This window comes from Emys orbicularis, chromosome 2 (assembly GCF_028017835.1).
Source record: "Emys orbicularis isolate rEmyOrb1 chromosome 2, rEmyOrb1.hap1, whole genome shotgun sequence".
Taxonomy (NCBI): Eukaryota; Metazoa; Chordata; order Testudines; family Emydidae; genus Emys; species Emys orbicularis.
Genome location: NC_088684.1, coordinates 143,830,349 through 143,848,335, shown reverse-complemented (window position 1 = coordinate 143,848,335; position 17,987 = coordinate 143,830,349). Strand labels below are relative to the sequence as shown.

General features: G+C 46.3%; 1 protein-coding gene across 1 annotated transcript; it reads left to right on the top strand.

Annotated features, from left to right (window-relative positions):
- Window positions 1–3,898: 3,898 nt before the first annotated feature.
- On the top strand, window positions 3,899–16,938 carry TGOLN2 (trans-golgi network protein 2). The gene is made up of 4 exons (XM_065398225.1): window positions 3,899–4,020; window positions 4,318–5,258; window positions 7,105–7,188; window positions 13,138–16,938. The coding sequence occupies exons 1-4, from the start codon at window positions 3,918–3,920 to the stop codon at window positions 13,141–13,143; spliced, it is 1,134 nt and encodes a 377-aa protein (XP_065254297.1). The 5' UTR covers window positions 3,899–3,917; the 3' UTR covers window positions 13,144–16,938.
- Window positions 16,939–17,987: the final 1,049 nt, after the last annotated feature.

Genomic DNA, 17,987 nt, shown 5'->3' with positions numbered 1-17,987 from the left:
CTGTGAAACCCACCAGGTCTTCTAATCTATCTCCCTGCACTAAGGCAGGACCAAGTAAACCTGGACCATCCCTGACAAGTGTTTGTCCAACCTGTTCTTAAAATCCTCCAATGATGGGGATTTCATAACCTCCCTTGGAAGCCTGTTCCAGTGCTTAACTATCCTTATAGTTTGGAAGTTTTTCCTAATATGTAACCTAAATCGCCCTTGCTGCAAATCAAGCCAATTATTTTTTGTTCTACCGATAAGGGACATGGAGAACAATTGACCAGCATCATCTTTGTAACAGCCCTTAAGACTATTTCCAGTCCCCGCTCAGTCCTCTTTTCTCAAGCCTAAACATGTCCAGCTTTTTTTAACCTTTCCTCAAGGTTAGGTTTTCTAAACATGTTATTTTTCTTGCTCTCCTTTGGTCTCTCTCCATTTTGTCCACATCTTTCTTAAAGTGTGGCACCCAAAACTGGACACAACATTCCAACTGGTGTCTCACCAGTGCCAAGTAGAATGGAACAATTACCTCCCGTGACTTGTATAGGACACTACTGTTAATACACCCCAGAATGATGATAGTCTTTTTCTCAACTGTATCACATAATTGACTCATGTTCAATTTGTGATCCACTATATGCCCATCCTTTTCTGCAGTTCTGCTGCCTAGCCAGTTATTCCCCCTTTTTGAAGTTGTGCATTTGATTTTTTCCTTCCTAAGTGTAAGACTTTTACTTGTCTTTACTGAATTTCATCTGGTTGATTTCAGTCCAATTCTACAATTTATCAAGGTCATTTTGAATTCTTGTCCCATCCTTCAGACCACTTGAAATTCCTTCCAGCTTGGTGTTATCCGCATATTTTATAAGCATACTCTCCACACCATTACCTGAGTCATAAATGAAAATATTGAATCTTTCTGAATCCAGGACAGACCCTGTGGGACCAAACTAGATATACTTCCTAGTTTGACAGCAAACCATTGATAATTACTCTTTGAGAATGGTTTTTCAACCCGTTGTGCATCCACCTTATAGTAATTTCCTCCGTACCACATTTCCCTAGTTTGCTTATGAGAATGTCATGTGAGACTGTCAAAAGCCTTACTAAAAATCAAGATATGTCTACAGCTTCCCCCTATCTTCTAGGCCAGTAATCCCACCCCTCCTTCCTGCCATCTCAAACATCTCCCCCCTATGCCCTGTACTTCTCCACCACCTAATTCCACTCCCAGCAAGCATTCACATGTATAATTTATTTCAAAAACAGCTTGAGTGCCTTCTACAGTTTTCTGCTGTACTTAGATCACCCTCCCCCCCCCCAAAAAAAAGCTTTTGACAGATTCTAACAACCTGCCTCCTTTTTTTATTTTCAAGTTTCTGTTCAGGGTTTGATTCAAACTTAAAGTGCCTGTGTGATACTAAGGGTCAACAGCCAGAACATCTTCCCTTGTGCCACACAGGTGCTCTGAGGCACAACTGGCTAGCAACCCTCTTGAATGCTAAGACTTCACATGCTTAGTGTAATCTGCTTCGCATGTGAGTAATAGGCATGTGGCTATCTTGAGAGTTACACGCTTTGGCAAATACTATTGAAATATGGTTTTCAATTTTGCTCCCCCACAAGAGTAGTGGGCGAAGATCAGAGCCCTGGTTTGATTCCTAGGTCTGTGCAAAAAAAAAAAAAAAAAAAAAAAAGTAGTAGACTCTGTGAGTCTTAAGAAAGGCTGTTTTTCTCAGGGAGCCTGTATCTCAAGAATCTTTTAGTCAAATATCTCCAAATGTGTATCACTAACCCTATCCCACCGCCCCATGAGGCATACTAAGTTTCAAGGCCATCTGAGTAACCATGTGGATTTAGAGCACTTAAGAGTCCAGCTTTAACAACAGCTAAGGCAACCAATAAAGAAATGCACTGACCATTCTCTGCGAGAGACACCTGGATGTTACTGGACTTCAGATAGAACTATTGGGCAGCCAACCTTCACACAATGGCAGCGAGTGTATTTCTTTAGGTTCTGGACAGCTCCATAGCCTGGCCTATTATGAAAACTCAGCACACAAATGCTGGACACAAATGCATCCTCCTGGTTAGCAAAAAAACCCACCACATTTCATGACCAGATTGTTGATTTACAACTGTCGGAGAAAAACACAGTTCTCACTTTTTTGATTGGGTACAGCAAAGTCAGATACTTTATTTTCTCAAGCAATTGCGTAGAGGGAGAGAGTGCACTAGGACACAGGGTCTCCCCCTCCTAGGCAGGTCTCTCTACAGGTAAACAATTACAGCAAGCATTTATACCTTTTGTTACAGACAATAATAAGCAACAGCTGCATTTTGTTTGTACATAGGTCATCCTGATATCTTATTTTTCTCACTTATTTAGACGCTAGTCTACATTCCATATTGTCTACACATTATCTACACAAGGTCGCAACAACTTCTCACACAGTTCTTTCCCACTCGCCTCATACAATCCTCGCTTCTACAAATCTTGCGTTATTAGGGTTACAGTTAGCCTGACTCTTGCTAACAAACGGTCATGCATCGCAATCCCCTTCCTGTCAGTTCTTTCTCTGCTTCCACACAACCAAGGAAAGTCAACCTCTCTTTAGAAAAATGACTAAAGTGCAAATGCAAAACACAAACAAAACTGATGATTTAAAGTAAGCTTTTGTGCGTGGTGATTTACAACTCTCTCATTTAAATCAAATCACCCTGATCTGAGCAATTTAAAAATGTTACCTGAACTCAAGGTGGTTTAGGTCTAAAAGAACTTTGCTTTTGTATTAATTTAAGTTAGTTCTATTTACCATTCCTAATCTATTTTCATGAACATTGTTGGGGGGGGGGGGTGCAAGGAGAACCCAGTCCCATAAAGAAGGTTACCCTGCAAAAGGGGAAATGCGGCCAAGGGGTGGGGGCAGCAGAGTGGCATGGGTGGGAGGGTGGCAGCAGGGGAAGAGGAGGCGACGGAGGGAATGAAGGAGGCAGGCCCTTTCCCTCCATCCCTTCCCAGTTTGGAGAAGAGAAAGGGGGATCTAACTCTCAGGCTGAGAAGAACCAAATGGGAAAATGCTCCTGAAAAGCCTCCCAAGCCAAGTGAAAGGGCAGAAGGGAGGAAAAGGACGAAGGACCCAGTGGGTTGATGGGAAGGGTTGACAAAAGGAGCTGGCACCGTTTGATAGTAAGTCCAAACACCCCCACTACACCCCCCTCAGAAACACCCCTAGTCCCTCCAAACACCCCCACTACACCCCCCTCAGAAACACCCCTAGTCCCTCCAAACACCCCCACTACACCCCCCTCAGAAACACCCCTAGTCCCTCCAAACACCCTCACTACACCCCCCTCAGAAACACCCCTAGTCCCTCCAAACACCCCCACTACACCCCCCTCAGAAACACCCCTAGTCCCTCCAAACACCCCCACTACACCCCCCTCAGAAACACCCCTAGTCCCTCCAAACACCCCCACTACACCCCCCTCAGAAACACCCCTAGTCCCTCCAAACACCCTCACTACACCCCCCTCAGAAACACCCCTAGTCCCTCCAAACACCCTCACTACACCCCCCTCAGAAACACCCCTAGTCCCTCCAAACACCCCCACTACACCCCCCTCAGAAACACCCCTAGTCCCTCCAAACACCCCCACTACACCCCCCTCAGAAACACCCCTAGTCCCTCCAAACACCCCCACTACACCCCCCTCAGAAACACCCCTAGTCCCTCCAAACACACCCGCTGCCCCAGAAACACACCTGCCCCCACTACACCCCTCTCAGAAAACACCACTGGCCCCCTCCCTTTTCGGTGAACAATCTCGCGAGAGCCCGGTCTCGCGCGCTCTGCGGGGAGGCGCCGGAAGTGGGTGTCTCGGTTTCCCGGCAGCTCCCGGAAGCGGAACGAACCGTCACGGTCACGATGGCGGCGGCGCGCGGGGCTCTGCGGCTCCTGCTGCTGCTGACGCTGATGGCGGCGGCGCTCTGCGCCCCCCCGAACTCCACGGAGGGGGTCCCCACTTCGGGTGAGACACCCGCGCTCCCTTCCCCGGGGCCGGGCCCATTCGCTGCTAGGGGAGGCGGGAGGGGGGCGCTCCGCGGCGGGGGGGGTGTCTGTGTAGTGTCGGGGCCGGGGGTTGGTTCTGGGCCTTGTCTCATCCAGGTCTCCAATTGCCTCAGGGTGCGCGCCCTTGATAAACCTCCCATTGACTTCCCTGGCGCGGGGGCCCTGGGTGCGAGGGAGGGGAAGGGGAGCTGTGTGGGGTGATTGCCCCAGGTGATTGCTGCAAACAGCAGCCATAATCTGTGTGTTTTGTTGGCAGTTCCAGCAACCACAAACTCTCGAGAATCCCACATCAGCCAGACACCTGTGGAAAAACCACCTGACAAGAGCCAGGAGAAGAATGCACTCGAAGACAAGAATGCACCCGAGGACCAGGCAAAGAAGGCACCTGACGACAAGAATGCACCCAAGGACCAGGGGATGAAGGCACCCGACGAGAAGAATGCACCCGAGGACCAAGGGAAGAAGGTACCTGACGAGAAGAATGCACCCGAGGACCAGGCAAAGAAGGTACCTGACGAGAAGAATACACCCGAGGACCAAGGGAAGAAGGTACCTGACGAGAAGAATGCACCCGAGGACCAGGCAAAGAAGGTACCTGACGAGAAGAATACACCCGAGGACCAGGCGAAGAAGGCACCTGACGACAAGAATGCACCCGAGGACCAGGGGATGAAGGCACCCGACGAGAAGAATGCACCCGAGGTCCAAGGGAAGAAGGTACCTGACGAGAAGAATGCACCCGAGGACCAAGGGAAGAAGGTACCTGACGAGAAGAATGCACCCGAGGACCAAGGGAAGAAGGTACCTGACGAGAAGAATGCACCCGAGGACCAAGGGAAGAAGGTACCTGACGAGAAGAATGCACCCGAGGACCAAGGGAAGAAGGTACCTGACGAGAAGAATGCACCCGAGGACCAAGGGAATAAGGCACCTGACGAGAAGATTGCACCTGAGGACCAGGCTGCTGAGGGGAAGGCAGATGGCGTCGGCACTAGTGATGAGGCTCTTGATGAAAATGTGGTCCCCGCTGGTGACGAGAAGATGGATGAAGCTGCTCAGCCTGGTGAGAGGAAAGAGGAGAGTGCCCCTGCTGCTCCCCCCAAAGATGAATCAGAGAGTAGCCACTTCTTTGCCTACCTGGTAACTGCAGCCATTATCGTCGCTGCCTTGTACATCGCTTATCACAATAAGCGGAAGGTGAGCTTTTCTGGATGTGGTGTGGGCCCTGTCTGCTTCAGGACTCTATCAGTGCTAGTGGATGGAGAGAGCATTTCCTGGAAGTTAGACCAGTGGTGTCACAAGCAGGAAATTAGTGCTTCCTTCTCGGACTGCCAGGAAGAATTTTGAATTTTTGATTCTAAATATCAAAATTTCCAAAGTGTTTTGTTACTCAGGTTCTTCCTTTTCCCGTGTGTGGGTTGGTGCTTCTGGCTGGGGCAGAAGAAAACTTTTCAATACACTGACCTATCTTTGGCTTTTCTGTTGTTTAGACTCTTAATTTGCTGATAAATTCAGTAGGTCAAAAAACACTAACTTGGGGTTTTGTCCACCCCTCAAGTCCTGTTGGGATGAGCAACCCAGGGGAGGGTCTTAAGTCTTTGTGAAAACCATGTGGTCTTAGTCCTGGTGGTCATCTCCAGGTGTGGACCTGGGGTGGCAAGGAATGAGAGGAGTAGCAGTTAAGATGCTTTTTCCTGTTGACTGCTCCTTTTCTCTTCGGTCTAAATTCCTTTAGATGCTTAGAAGTGGCCAGAAAGGAGGCTGGACTGTTGTTTAATGCATAGTGCTCATAATGTGTTAGGGTTGCTTCAGGCTGGCACAAAGACATGGCCTAGACTAGCTGAAGATCATTCTTTACTGAGGTAACCTAGTAGACCTTCCTGAGTGTTATCGTGCCAGCAGCACCTTAATGCACACAGTGCAGCCTCTCTCCTATGTGCATATGATCCAGGCTTTTAAAAGCTTTAATCCTAGTAAGAAAATCCTATTTGCATTTCCTTATTGTCTGTGCAGAAAGCAGTAACCTTAAATTGAGGAATCTGGTTCAGGGAGCACCTGCTAGGAGAAATGTGGTAAGGAAAGGGGCTCTTCCAGTGTGGACTGGAGATATTGATCCATCAGGGCAGACTGCAGTGTTCTGTATCCAACTTGACGCTCCTGGCCTGGTTCAGAAGGCCACTAGAACCTGTGCTGTGTGATTGTTTTCAGTTTCTGTTTGACTCAAAGCAAGGAGACACCAGACATGTTACAGTATTTCACTCATGCCTGTGTGACTTGTGTTCACCTTTTTGCATGTTTCTGTAAATCACATTGGGAAGCAGTGTAAACTGAGCGGGACAGTAGTGAATAAAGAGGTACTGGCCATATCTCTTAATGTAATAGGCTGGCAGTGTTCTGTGAACTCCGTTGGTTAATAGATGAAGTTGGTCCTCATAGAAGATGCATTATTGTCCGCCTCAATTGTTCAAAAATAACTAGATTGACTTTCAAGTCGTCATTTTAAAAAATAAATCTTGGGTTCTTATTTGCTTTCTGATATGTGGGAACATTTAGGTTCACGTTTTCAAGCTTTTCACCACAATCATGGCTAGAAAATTACTCTTTCATTTAAAATCAAAGCTGTGATTCTCATGTAATATGACTCTACAAGGCGGGGCTTAAAGAAAAACATATCATAAGACTCCTGAGAATTGGCAACACTGGGGCTCCTGCTGAGTCATTGTGTATGGTGTCATCATACCCAGATAAAGAATGTGGGGGAGGCTCTTTGGAGAGTGCTGAAACCTCTGGTGTGGGTTAGGCAGTCCTGAATTTGGAAATCTAGGAGCTGCCAATCCTGGGGAAAATAGGCTTTGGTCAGGTGAGATGTTTCATTGCTACGAGAGTGGAACACACGAGCAGAACTATCTGTCCCTGAAGTGGGAAAAGAGAATACTTATAATGCCTGTAGTTCTGCATCAGCTCTTTTCAACCACCACAACATGTGGTAACCTCTCAGGATTTGCTTGCTGATTTATTTCTTCTCCTCTTTCTGTCTCCAAAGATCATTGCTTTTGCTCTGGAAGGAAAACGATCAAAACTACCCCGGCGGCCCAAATCCAATGAATATCAGAGACTGGATCAAAAGGTAAGAGTGAATCGGGTCTTGATATAGCAGCCCATCAGATAGGCAGGGCTTGAAAATGAACTCGGCTGTCCTGTGCCAGTAGCCAGGAAGATTGGGGAGTGAGTGCAGCACTGCCTACTGTTGCTTTGTGCTGCGCCAGCTGAGAAGCGTGTGCAGCAGCTGGACTCCACCAAGCCAGGGCCAGTCATGAAGCTGATGGGAAGCCAGCTTTGGTGAGATGGTTTTTAGTAACGGCCCTGCCCTTAGTCTGATGAGTCTTTGTTCTGCCCATTTAAATTCTCTTTTGTTTTCAACATGCTGTCCCTGAAAAGGGAAGTATCTGTGCTGATGGTCGGGCTTGTGGTCTCCACGGCAAACAGCCTGATTCCTCAGCTGATGTAAATCAGCAGTCTACACCAACTATGGATCTGGCCCACAGAATCCTGGAGGCTGACAGGGATCAGCAGGCAGGAGCTGCTAAGTCTTGCTGTGAAGCCATTGTCATAACCTTTTCCAGCAGATGGAAATGCACTGAAACCTATTTAGTACGTCCTCATCAATTCAGCGCCCCCTCAGTTTTGCCCCCCAGCCTCACTTCTGATCCTCAGGTTCTTCACCTCCTCCCAGGCTGGGGAGGGGGTCTTCAGTTCCCTCTCCCCCTTGCAAGCTGTGGGGGCAGCTCCGAGGGCTTTCTACCTCCCTCCCCCTTCCCTGGCCATATGCTGCAGGGAGTGGGAAGAAGCAGAAGAGCCGTCCCCGTCCACAGAAGGGGAGTGGGGAGGAAGGAATGGAGCTTCCCTAAGCACCTGAGTTCATTCTGCTCCCTCTGTCTCCCTCCCCTCCTGTTAGAAGAGGGGAGGGGAAGAGAGGCGAGAGAGAGAGAGCACTCTGCTTTTGGGAACCACTGCCCTAGATCTGGGGAAATTTAGCACTGTACTGAACTTCGCTTACCCTCGTATAGTCAAATATGAAGTGTGTATAATGAGTCAGGTGCAGAAAAAAGGAAAAGCAGAGAAAAACTGCAGAACAAGAAGCAGCGGGAAGAACTTTAGAATGTTTGGATGGAAACCAGGGAGTGGGGAAGGAGAGAGAGACTGTAATCCTCCAGGTCCTGGCCTAGATGAAGTGGAGGAGGAGGATGAACATGAGCCATCTCATTTTTCTGTTGAAAACATTCGTTCAAGTGCAGGGCCTGTAAAACAGGATGGCATAGATAGACTTGTGCTTCATAACTGGAAGATTAAAAATCCATCCAGAAAGGGATACCAAAGGAAAACAGTTTCCCGATATACTTCTCTCCTGCACCCTTCCTAATGGAGAAAAAGTGAGACATGACTGGATAGCAGTGACACAGCATGCTGTTCGTTGCATTCCATGTCTACTGTTCCCCCGGATGCAACAACTCAAGGGTGTTCTTCCAGGCTTAGCCATGCTAACTGGGTAGACTGCAGATCGCAGCTGGCACCAGCTGTATAAGTGAATCCCTGACCATGAAAAAACAGCGTCATGCAGAACAAGCTATGTGAAATGGATGGACACAAGAAGAAGATTGAAAGGTGATAAAACCATCCACTCGTTATTGGAGACAAATTTTGGAAATAAAAAAGAAAAGTGGAAGGACATTCTGAAATGTATTTTAGATGTTGTGTTGTTCTTGGAGAACAAGGATTAGCTTTCTGTGGCACAAGTTGCAAGCTTGGTGATAAATCCAATGGCAATTTCTTGGGTATTATTGAGTTATTAGCCAAGTATGACCAGTTTTTGGTCCATGTGAAGAAGGCACAGGCGCAACATCAGAGAGTTCAAGTATCCTACTTACCACCTGAGACCCAAAAGGAATATATTCAAGAATGCACAGGGCAAGTCATGAAAACAATCCTAGGGTAAGGTTAAAGAGGTCAAGTACTTTTCCGTAATTTCCAGTGTAACTCCAGACACCTCACATGAGGAACAAACAACACTGTTGATCAGATATGTTAATCAAATACCTGTTGGTAACTTTGTGATTCAGGAATGTTTTTTGTGCTTCAGATTTTACCAAGAAGACTGGTAAGGAAATAGCAGAAATGATTCATGACACTATAGTCAAACATAGATTAGATTTCCAGGTCTGTTGTGGACAAGCTTTTGATAATGGTGCTAATATGGCAGGAAATACTCCTGAGCTTAGGCAGTGCTTCAACAGACTCCTCAGGCATTTTTTCCCCCAATGTGCATCGCATAGGCCAGTGGTTGTCAACCAGGGGTACTCAGAGGTCTTCCAGGGGGTACATCAACTCATCTAGATATTTGCCTAGTTTTACAACAGGCTACATAAAAGCACCAGTGAAGTCAGTACAAACTAAAATTTAATAGACAAAATGAGAAAGTCAGTAATTTTTCAGTAATAGTGAGCAGTAAGCAAGTAGTTTTTAAGTGAAGAGAAACTTAAGGCTACAAGAAGACAACTCAGACTCCTGAAGGAGTTACAGTAGTCTGGAAAGTTGAGACCCACTGGCGTAAACTGAACTTGGTAGGTGCTGGTTCAGTGGAGTCATTATTGTATTATGTTCTTTGGATGTCTTCAGTCATTCTACAATATTCTGTGCAAGTCCACAGCGATGTGAAATTTTGAAGAAAAATGTTTGATTCACTCCATTCAATGTCTGGTACACAGTGGGCTGCATGTGTGCCAAGAACCTGAAAGACTTAAGGCAGCATTGAACGAATTCTCTGAATTGAGCCTGGCTGCCAAAACCCGAAGTGATATTGCTGGACTAGTAAAATACATGTCAAAATTTAAATGTGTTCTACTTGCCTCAATTTGGCTGAAAATTCTACGCCCCATCAATGAATGGAACCTGCTTCTTCAGCACCGAGATGCTACACTTGATGTTGGAAGATAACATCGAGGGCATCTCACTGAATTGGCACAATTATGAGAAAAATGAAACAAAATTTATGTTGACTGTGTGCGTGTTGCAGCTAACCTTGGCATCGATCCTCCAGGGGAAACACACCCATCCAAAAACAGAGGTGATGACTCAGGTGATCAAAACAAGCTTGGAAAGGACTATCCTTGAGACAGTGTTTTCTTTTGCATTGTAGACTCTGTCATAGGTGGCCTCAAAGTGGTTTGCTGCACTCACCTGAATCTGTCAAAAAATTGAATTTCTATGGACCTTTCTTGAAAAGGTTGAAGTTGCTCTCAATGACTTTCTGACTCTTTATTCTACTTCTACCTCTGGTGATATAAAAGAGGAATTAATGTTTCTCAAATGCATTTATAAGGAAAACATTGGCCCAAATACTGTCACCACTTGGTTTATTAAATAAGTTGCATGAAGTCTCTGCAGAACCTTTTCCCCAACTTGATGGTTGCACTTTGTATATTTTGCTTCATACCAGCCTCTGTGGCCAGTGCAGGAAGTGTGCTCAAACATATGAGGAAGTACCAACATGCAGCTATAGTTCAGTCTCGAATTAATGGCTTAGCAGCTCTTGCAATTGAAAGTGCTCTGGCAAGATCGGTCAGTTTCAGTTATTCATTTGCTATAAAAAACAAGGAAGAAAAGCACTGTTATAAGTTGAAAATCTTAATCATACAGAAACTGGTTATTCTAGCTTCTTTACTGCATTCTTTATTATCATAGACTGATGTGTTCTCTTTGCTGCTATGCAGCTTGTACTTCAGTCTTATATTGTCTCTTGGTCTCCACTTCCACTTCACTTGTTCTCTGCTTCTCCCCATGTCCCTCTGTATCATGCACTCTCCTTTTCCCATGCCCTTGTTCCATATGTGTGTCTTTTTTTCACTGGTATCCTTTGTCCCCATGTGTCCTCCCAAGCCCCTGGTGCATGTGTCGGCCTATGTCTTTTGTCCCATTCCCATCTATGCTGCAGCACTCTACAGTCCCCTTCTGCCTGTCCCAGAGTATCCTTAATCTGAGGCCAGGAAGTACAGCTCCAAATCCCCTTCCCCCATCATGCCCCTCTTGGACTCTTGCCCCCCCTCATTTTCCTCTACTCATGCCTCCCTGCCTCTGGCTCAGGCCAGCAGCTGCTGGGGAAAACTCTGGTTGGCAACCGGTGAGTTCATAAACAATGCCCTGTATGAACTTTGTACCTAGTAATCCCATCTCTAGCCCCCAACAGAATACTCCGAGTCTCAGCAGGGAGGTTGATGGGGGAGCTGCAGGAGGAAGGCGGCAAGCTGGAGACTTCACTCAAAGGGGCCCTGCTCCTTCACTCCTCTCTCTTCAAACGGCTTCCCCTTTCTTGCTGGTTCACTCTCCCCAGCAATTTCCCTTCCCCTCAGCAGCTTCCTGGCAAGCCGAGGCCTGGCTCCCTTCCTGGAATTGGAAGCAGCAGGTGGCAGATTTGATTCAGCTCCAATCCCAGTTTTCATAGCTGCCAGCCGCCACTCCCTGGCAAACAGCGCTCAGATCTTTGTCCCTGGGGCTGCAGCCAAGAGGTAGGTCCAGTGTGGGGGTGCAAGGAAGACAAAGGTTAAAAAAAACAACACCCAAACTTTCCCCAATTCAAAACCTGCAATATTCCGATCGCCTCCTGAATATGAAAAGTGTCACTGGCATAAAAAGTGCATGAAGCACACTTGAAAGGACAGTAGTCCAGTGAAAAATGTCACTTCACCCAGCGGGTCTGTTCCCTCACCTAGCAGCCAGGCCAGTTGCCTTTAGTGCCACAAATAAGTGGTATTGTTCGATGCTCCTGGTTAGCTCTGCGGTGCAAACGCAGTTTTGAGAATCAGCTGGCGTCTCTTCCTTATTGTGCCGCACTAATTGTCACACGTCAGAGCAACCGCACCTGTATTTCCCTTCGCTTGTCCAGCAAGAGCTCCTCCTCTCAGGCTTCTGGCTCTCCAGCAATTGGCTGTCGTGGGTGGAGACACACGTCTGTCTCCCTTCTGACTGGGATGTTTTCAGGCTGCACAGACCCCTGGCTGGACTGTGAAATCCCAGCAAAAGACAGGCTGTCTGTGCAGGCTTTTTGTGCCTTCTCTTCAGAGACAGTACACGGTGTAATTGCCAAAGGTATAAGTTACCACTCAGCTCTTTCTAAGCAAGCACATTTTATTCTTAAGGTAAAAGCATGACAGAGAAAACATTACAAACAATAAAGGAACCTGCACGCATGCTAATAAGCCTACCAGAGATCACCCCCTTCTTCTTTTGGTTGGTGATTAGTCTTTCAGATCTAGGGTGACCAGATGTCCCAATTTTATAGGGACAGTCCTGGTATTAAGGGCTTTTTCTTATATAGGCACCTATTACTCCCCAACCCCCTCCTGATTTTTCACATTTGCTATCTGGTCACCCTATTCAGACCCCACACAGGTTTTTCTTGTGGCCACCAGTTCAGCATAGCTTCAGCTCAGAACAAGCACTCAGTGAGTCACTCAGTTATCCAGTCTCGGCCTATGAAGAGTATTTCCTAGCAAATCCACTTCACATGTATTGTCCCAAAAGGTCCTTTGAAGTTCCTAATATTTCCCAGGGATTTCATCAAGCACATTTCTTAGAGAAGTTACATACAGTTTCACAGTAACACATGAACAATTGCATTTTTAACACAATGAACTCCTAAAATACTTAATTCAATAAGGTTGAACTTAATTCCTTAAGATTGTCCAGGATATTGTCATATCTGTCACACTAATAAATTCCTTACTAGGTTCCAATCATTTACACTGGTGTAAGCCCATTGAGTGCCTCAGTGCTGCACACATCACGAGGGTGTAATTTGGCTTGTTGAATCTTTATTACTGGTGAGGATGCGCAGGAAGGAAATCACCCAGGTTGAATCTGCTGGGCTGCCAGTTAGAAAAGCCATCTCTTTATTTGAAACTGAATCAGAGAGCAGAGAAATCCAGAGCCCCAGGGTGCCATTTTTACAGTAACTTTTCAGAATAGTGTGTGCGGAAAAGCTGCTCTGACAGACGATTGAAAACTCTCTCCTTTTTGTCTTCAGATCTAAATTATCCCCAGAAATTCCTCCACGCTGCTGACTCGGGTAAGGACTGCTGAAAATGAAGATACAAGGAAGTCCTGTGATTCCCAGTGGAACAGCTCTGAATCCCTCCAGGTCTTGGCGTGTGGGAAGAAGAGAAGTGCTTTTAGTTTTGCACCTGCACTTTGGTAACACTGACTCCTCCGTCTCTAAATATTCCCCCCCCTTCCCAGCTGCCTGATGATGAGCTAGTGTCCAGCTCTGGTCTCTTGCTTCCATACTGTGATGTCAGGGAAGACCCAACAAGTGGCAGAATTTTTTTGTGCCCAAACTATATGGATTTTACCTTCTGCTGTATTGACACACAGGTCTCTGTTTAGGAGAGACCTGCCTGCTGAATGAGCCTTCTGATTCTCTTCGTCTAGATTCGTGGAGCAGTCTTTATAACCAGCATGGTTGGTCTTGTAGCTGACATATGAACATTATCCCCTTCTGTCCATTGTATTTGGACTCTAAAGTTCACAGCATGTTTGTTTGCACTAGTTCAGAAATGTTTTTGCCAAGGACTCTTATTTGATCAGTTGTTTGTTCTCTGTGATGAAGACAATGGTGGAAGTTAACATCTGATTGTCTCTTAATGCACATCTTTGGAAGTGTGGGTGGAATCAGCAATCCCTGGCCCTTTTGAATTTTGCTTGTCCACCTTAAATGCGCTAGTGGACTTGCTGATGGTCTGTTTTTCCTGATGTCATACCCAGAGTTCAGGTGATTGCACTAACGATGATGAAATATTTAGAGAGTGGATGCTGTGAAAGAATGCAAGGAGTGTGTATGAAGCTCTGTGCCAAGCCTCCATGGCAAAGTCTTAATGAACTTTGCCTCTGTAAACCTTGCTACCTCCCCCATAGAACTGTCACAGGAACATGGCAATGTTCAGGTGGAAGAAAACAGTGTCACCACATGTAGTTCATACCCCCTTCCCACAGGTCTGTTCTTCAACCCCTAAATTTCCAACATAGCCTATTCTCTTCAGTACTGAATGGACTCTCCTGCTGATAGAGGTCAGATCAATTGTACTTGCATAAGTTGAACCTACAAGTGTCAATTCCCACTTCGTCTGGGAGGTCCATTTTCTTTATCCTTTGTCAAAGTGCGGAGAGAGTATTTGAGAGTGGAAATAGGGCAAGGATAGCTGGTGACTTGGTGCATTGGACAGATGATGGCAGCATTTCATGCCTGAGTCGCGTAGCAGCAGTATGGCTCCCTTACGCAGACAGCTGTGAAACAGATGTCTTTACAAGGCATTGTATTTGCACAATGTGGAGAGCTGTGCAATATGGGCTATGGCCTATGTCATTCATTCCTCAAACTGGGAGTGCTGTTATGCCGTCGTGCACGGCAGCTCCCCCACAGAGCCCAGGAGAGAGGCTTGTTGGGCTAGTGCAGAAATATTTCCTCCCAAGTAGATGGCAGATTGAAAATATACAGAAAGGGATTTGTTCGGTGTAACAGAATATCTTCCTGCAGAGTCGTCTACAAGATGTCCCCTCTCCTCTTCCTTTGACCTTGGCCTTCCTCAGCTCTGAGTTGTGCTTTTATTTAGTTGAACGTTCTTATAACCAGCCACACCATGCAGAGCCGTTACCTCAGTGGTGTTGTGGAACTCTTAGATTCCTTGTCTGCTTAAACCAAGGGCCGGTGCATACTGATATTGCTTATATTTCTGATATAAGGCCGGGAAAAAGTATCGAATGAGGCCCACTATGTATTCCTGTCTTTATTTTCATAGTTATATTCCACAAGGCCTTTATGGTTGAGACAAGGAATGTTTGGGAAATCTGTATATGGTGGCTGGCTGGCTTGTTCTTTTATCTGTGGCTATTTTCTTTATTTCTCGGTTCTGAGTTTTACAGAAAAATTGCTGTGACACACAACTGCATAGGAGGAAACTTAGAATACATATCGAAGCCTGGATGTGAAAAGCTACAGCCTCATTTTCAATGCACTTGTCAGCTGATTGAGGCACAGGGAAGAACCTTGCCTCCATCTTGGGCAAATTGCTGTTTAGTAGTTGGGTTACTTCTCTTAGCATGTTCCAAAAATGGTTGATGAGGCAAACCTTCCCCGGTCTCTTCCTCCTTGGTGTCTACAGCATTCGGTGACCTGCAGTAACACTACTAGACTGCAGTGATACTTAAGACTGCATCTGGGCTAAGAAATCTCCACATTTGGACATTAAAGCCATGGCTGATATTTTCAGAGTTTTGTTTTCCACAGAGGAGGGAGAGGGATGTGTATGCAGAGCTTAACTTATTTAAAAAAGAAAACCAAAGCAACTTACTTTTACTGAAAGACATTAGCTGAAGTGTGTGTGCGTGTGTGGGTTTGACGGGGGGAGGGGGGGGGAATCATATATTTGTTTAAATCTATTTGGAAGCTGCCCCTAAGAAAGATGACTTTTCTGGATTCTGATATGGGAGATCCTCACAGGAGCCATTTTTGGGAGGTGGGGGGAGCATCCTGCTCTCAGGAGGAAAAAAGGGTCCTGGAACGTAACCTCTGAAGGAAATGCACCTCCTCAAAGGCAGGGAACTTGTGTGCAACATAACTGTGCTATTTATTTTAAAGACAACATATAACATGTTTCAGGAAGCCTGTGATGCTGTGTTCTATGGCCCGTTTATTTAAGGGGTGCAGAATTTGAGGCTGCGATTTCACGTGTTTTTATGATAGAGGCAAAAACTTGAAGACATGATAAATGTTGCAATTCTTAGCCACACCTGCCTGCTTTCCTGGGAATTCCTGTTTTTATTTTTTACCTGCTTTGTCCCCCTTTGAATCAGAAAACATTTTGGAAGGATTTGTACCAAACCTGTTTGTTTTGTCACGGAATCTGGAGGCCTCCTTACTTCAGCCTCTTCAACTGACTGTTTTATTTTAATCTGAAAATCTTTCTGCTTTGTTTTGGAAACGCCACCTAATAAATGTTCCTGCAGGCATGGACTAATGAGGAGCCCTGTGAGAGCCAGGGCCCTCCTGTCTATGTACTGTTAGCAGTACAGTCTAGTATGTGCAGAGAGAACTAAGATACAGGGATAGTTCCTACGCTTCTGTCAGACTAACAAGAATGTCCATAGCTTGTGTGTAGGAGCATTTTCCAGTTAGCAGCAGTTTGCCATGTGTCTGGCGTGTGTGCTGGCTCAACAGAAATGCATAGCACACAATAAGTGCAAATTTCACAGGGTAGTAAAGACACCACATGTGGCCAGGAACAATTGGTATTTATATGACAGCTCTTACCGTGGATCTCTGCAGCTACTGTGCTGTTCATACCCCTAGAACAGCTCTTCAGATGTGGTGCAGCTCTGTGCATTTCCAAGCGATTGGTGAAGGATTCAAACGTAGTCCCCTCCTGCTAGCCTCTCAATTCGAGTGCGTACTATTTCTAATGACAGTTGCTGTAATTCTCGAATTGTACGAAATCTCTGGGAATGATCCCCATGTTTCATTGATTTCTGTGGTATTAAACTTTATGTAAGATATTCTACAAGTCACAAACAGGGAAAGGTACGAATAGTTTCTGCTCTGTTCAGAGATGGCACAAACTTCAGACTAACAGAGTCTGCTGGATACATTTCTTACCAAATGTCATTACTCTACTAGGCCAGCTACGTTCCCAGGCTGACTTCATGAGTTGTTTGGTTTCTACTGCGGTAAAATGAGACTCGCTTTGAAGAATCAGAATTTTCTAACCCTTTGTACTTTTCTGTGTGGTGAAGTCAATAAATGGACACAATAAAGAAATGTAATTTCACCCTTCTATTTACTGCCTGCCTCAGTTAAAACCTCAGAAGAGCAATGCAGGTTGGGTTATTGTATTGTCTGAATACTAGGCTAGATCTGATCCCCGTAAAGGCAGTTGGATTCCCCATCTGCCTTCTGCCTGTAACAGACCAGATGTTGGTTGTGAACTCTTTATTAGGGTTGTTTAATTTATTGCATTCTCCTAGCACTGTGGAAAATCACTACTGTCTTGCTGATCCCAACCACCTGCTGAGTTGAAAATAAAACCCAGTCCAACAAATTCTCATGATCTAACCCCCACATTCCAGTCTTTCACCCTCTTGGGCTGCTTAACCAAATAATCCCAATTGTTTTACCACAAACTCAGTAATGCACTAGAATTGAAACAGCACGTAAACCCGGCTAGGGCAGAGCAGGGCTGGACAGAGTTTACCTTAAACACATTTACTTCTAAGTTGTGACAGAGTGCACAACAGAACCACCCAAGACGGGACTTGGCAATGAAGGGGCTTTGATGGATGGCATACTACACTGATGGTAGTGGAAACGTGCTCTCCTTCCATGTCGATTTTTGATCTGGCGGAGAAATCTTTCCCATAGTGCTGGTGGTGGTGGCTCTGGGGTGAGGCCAGGGATGAGGGGTTTGGGGTGCAGGAGTGGGCTGGAGCAGGGTGTTGAGGGGTGTGTGGGCTCCAGGAGGGAGTTTGGGTGCAGGAGGGGACTCCGGGCTGGGGTAGGGGGTTAGGGTGCAGGAGGGGGCTGGGGCAGGCTGTTGAGGGGGGTGCGAGCTCCGGGAGGGAAGCTGGGGCAGGGGGTTGGGGGGCCAGGAGGAGGTTCGGGATGCGGGGTCCCGGCGGCGCTTATTGTGGCTCCTGGGGAGCGGCTGCCAGGTCCTTGCAGCCCCTAGGCAGCTCCATTAAGATATGCCATCTAAACCAGGCTTGGGATGTGCACCCTAAAGAGGGATGTATGTACCAACGTGGCCTTCCTGCTAAACTGAGCGTTCAGACCCTCCTGGACATCAGATGGAGGGTGCTGTGTGCTTGGGTGAAAGTGCCACCTGCTTT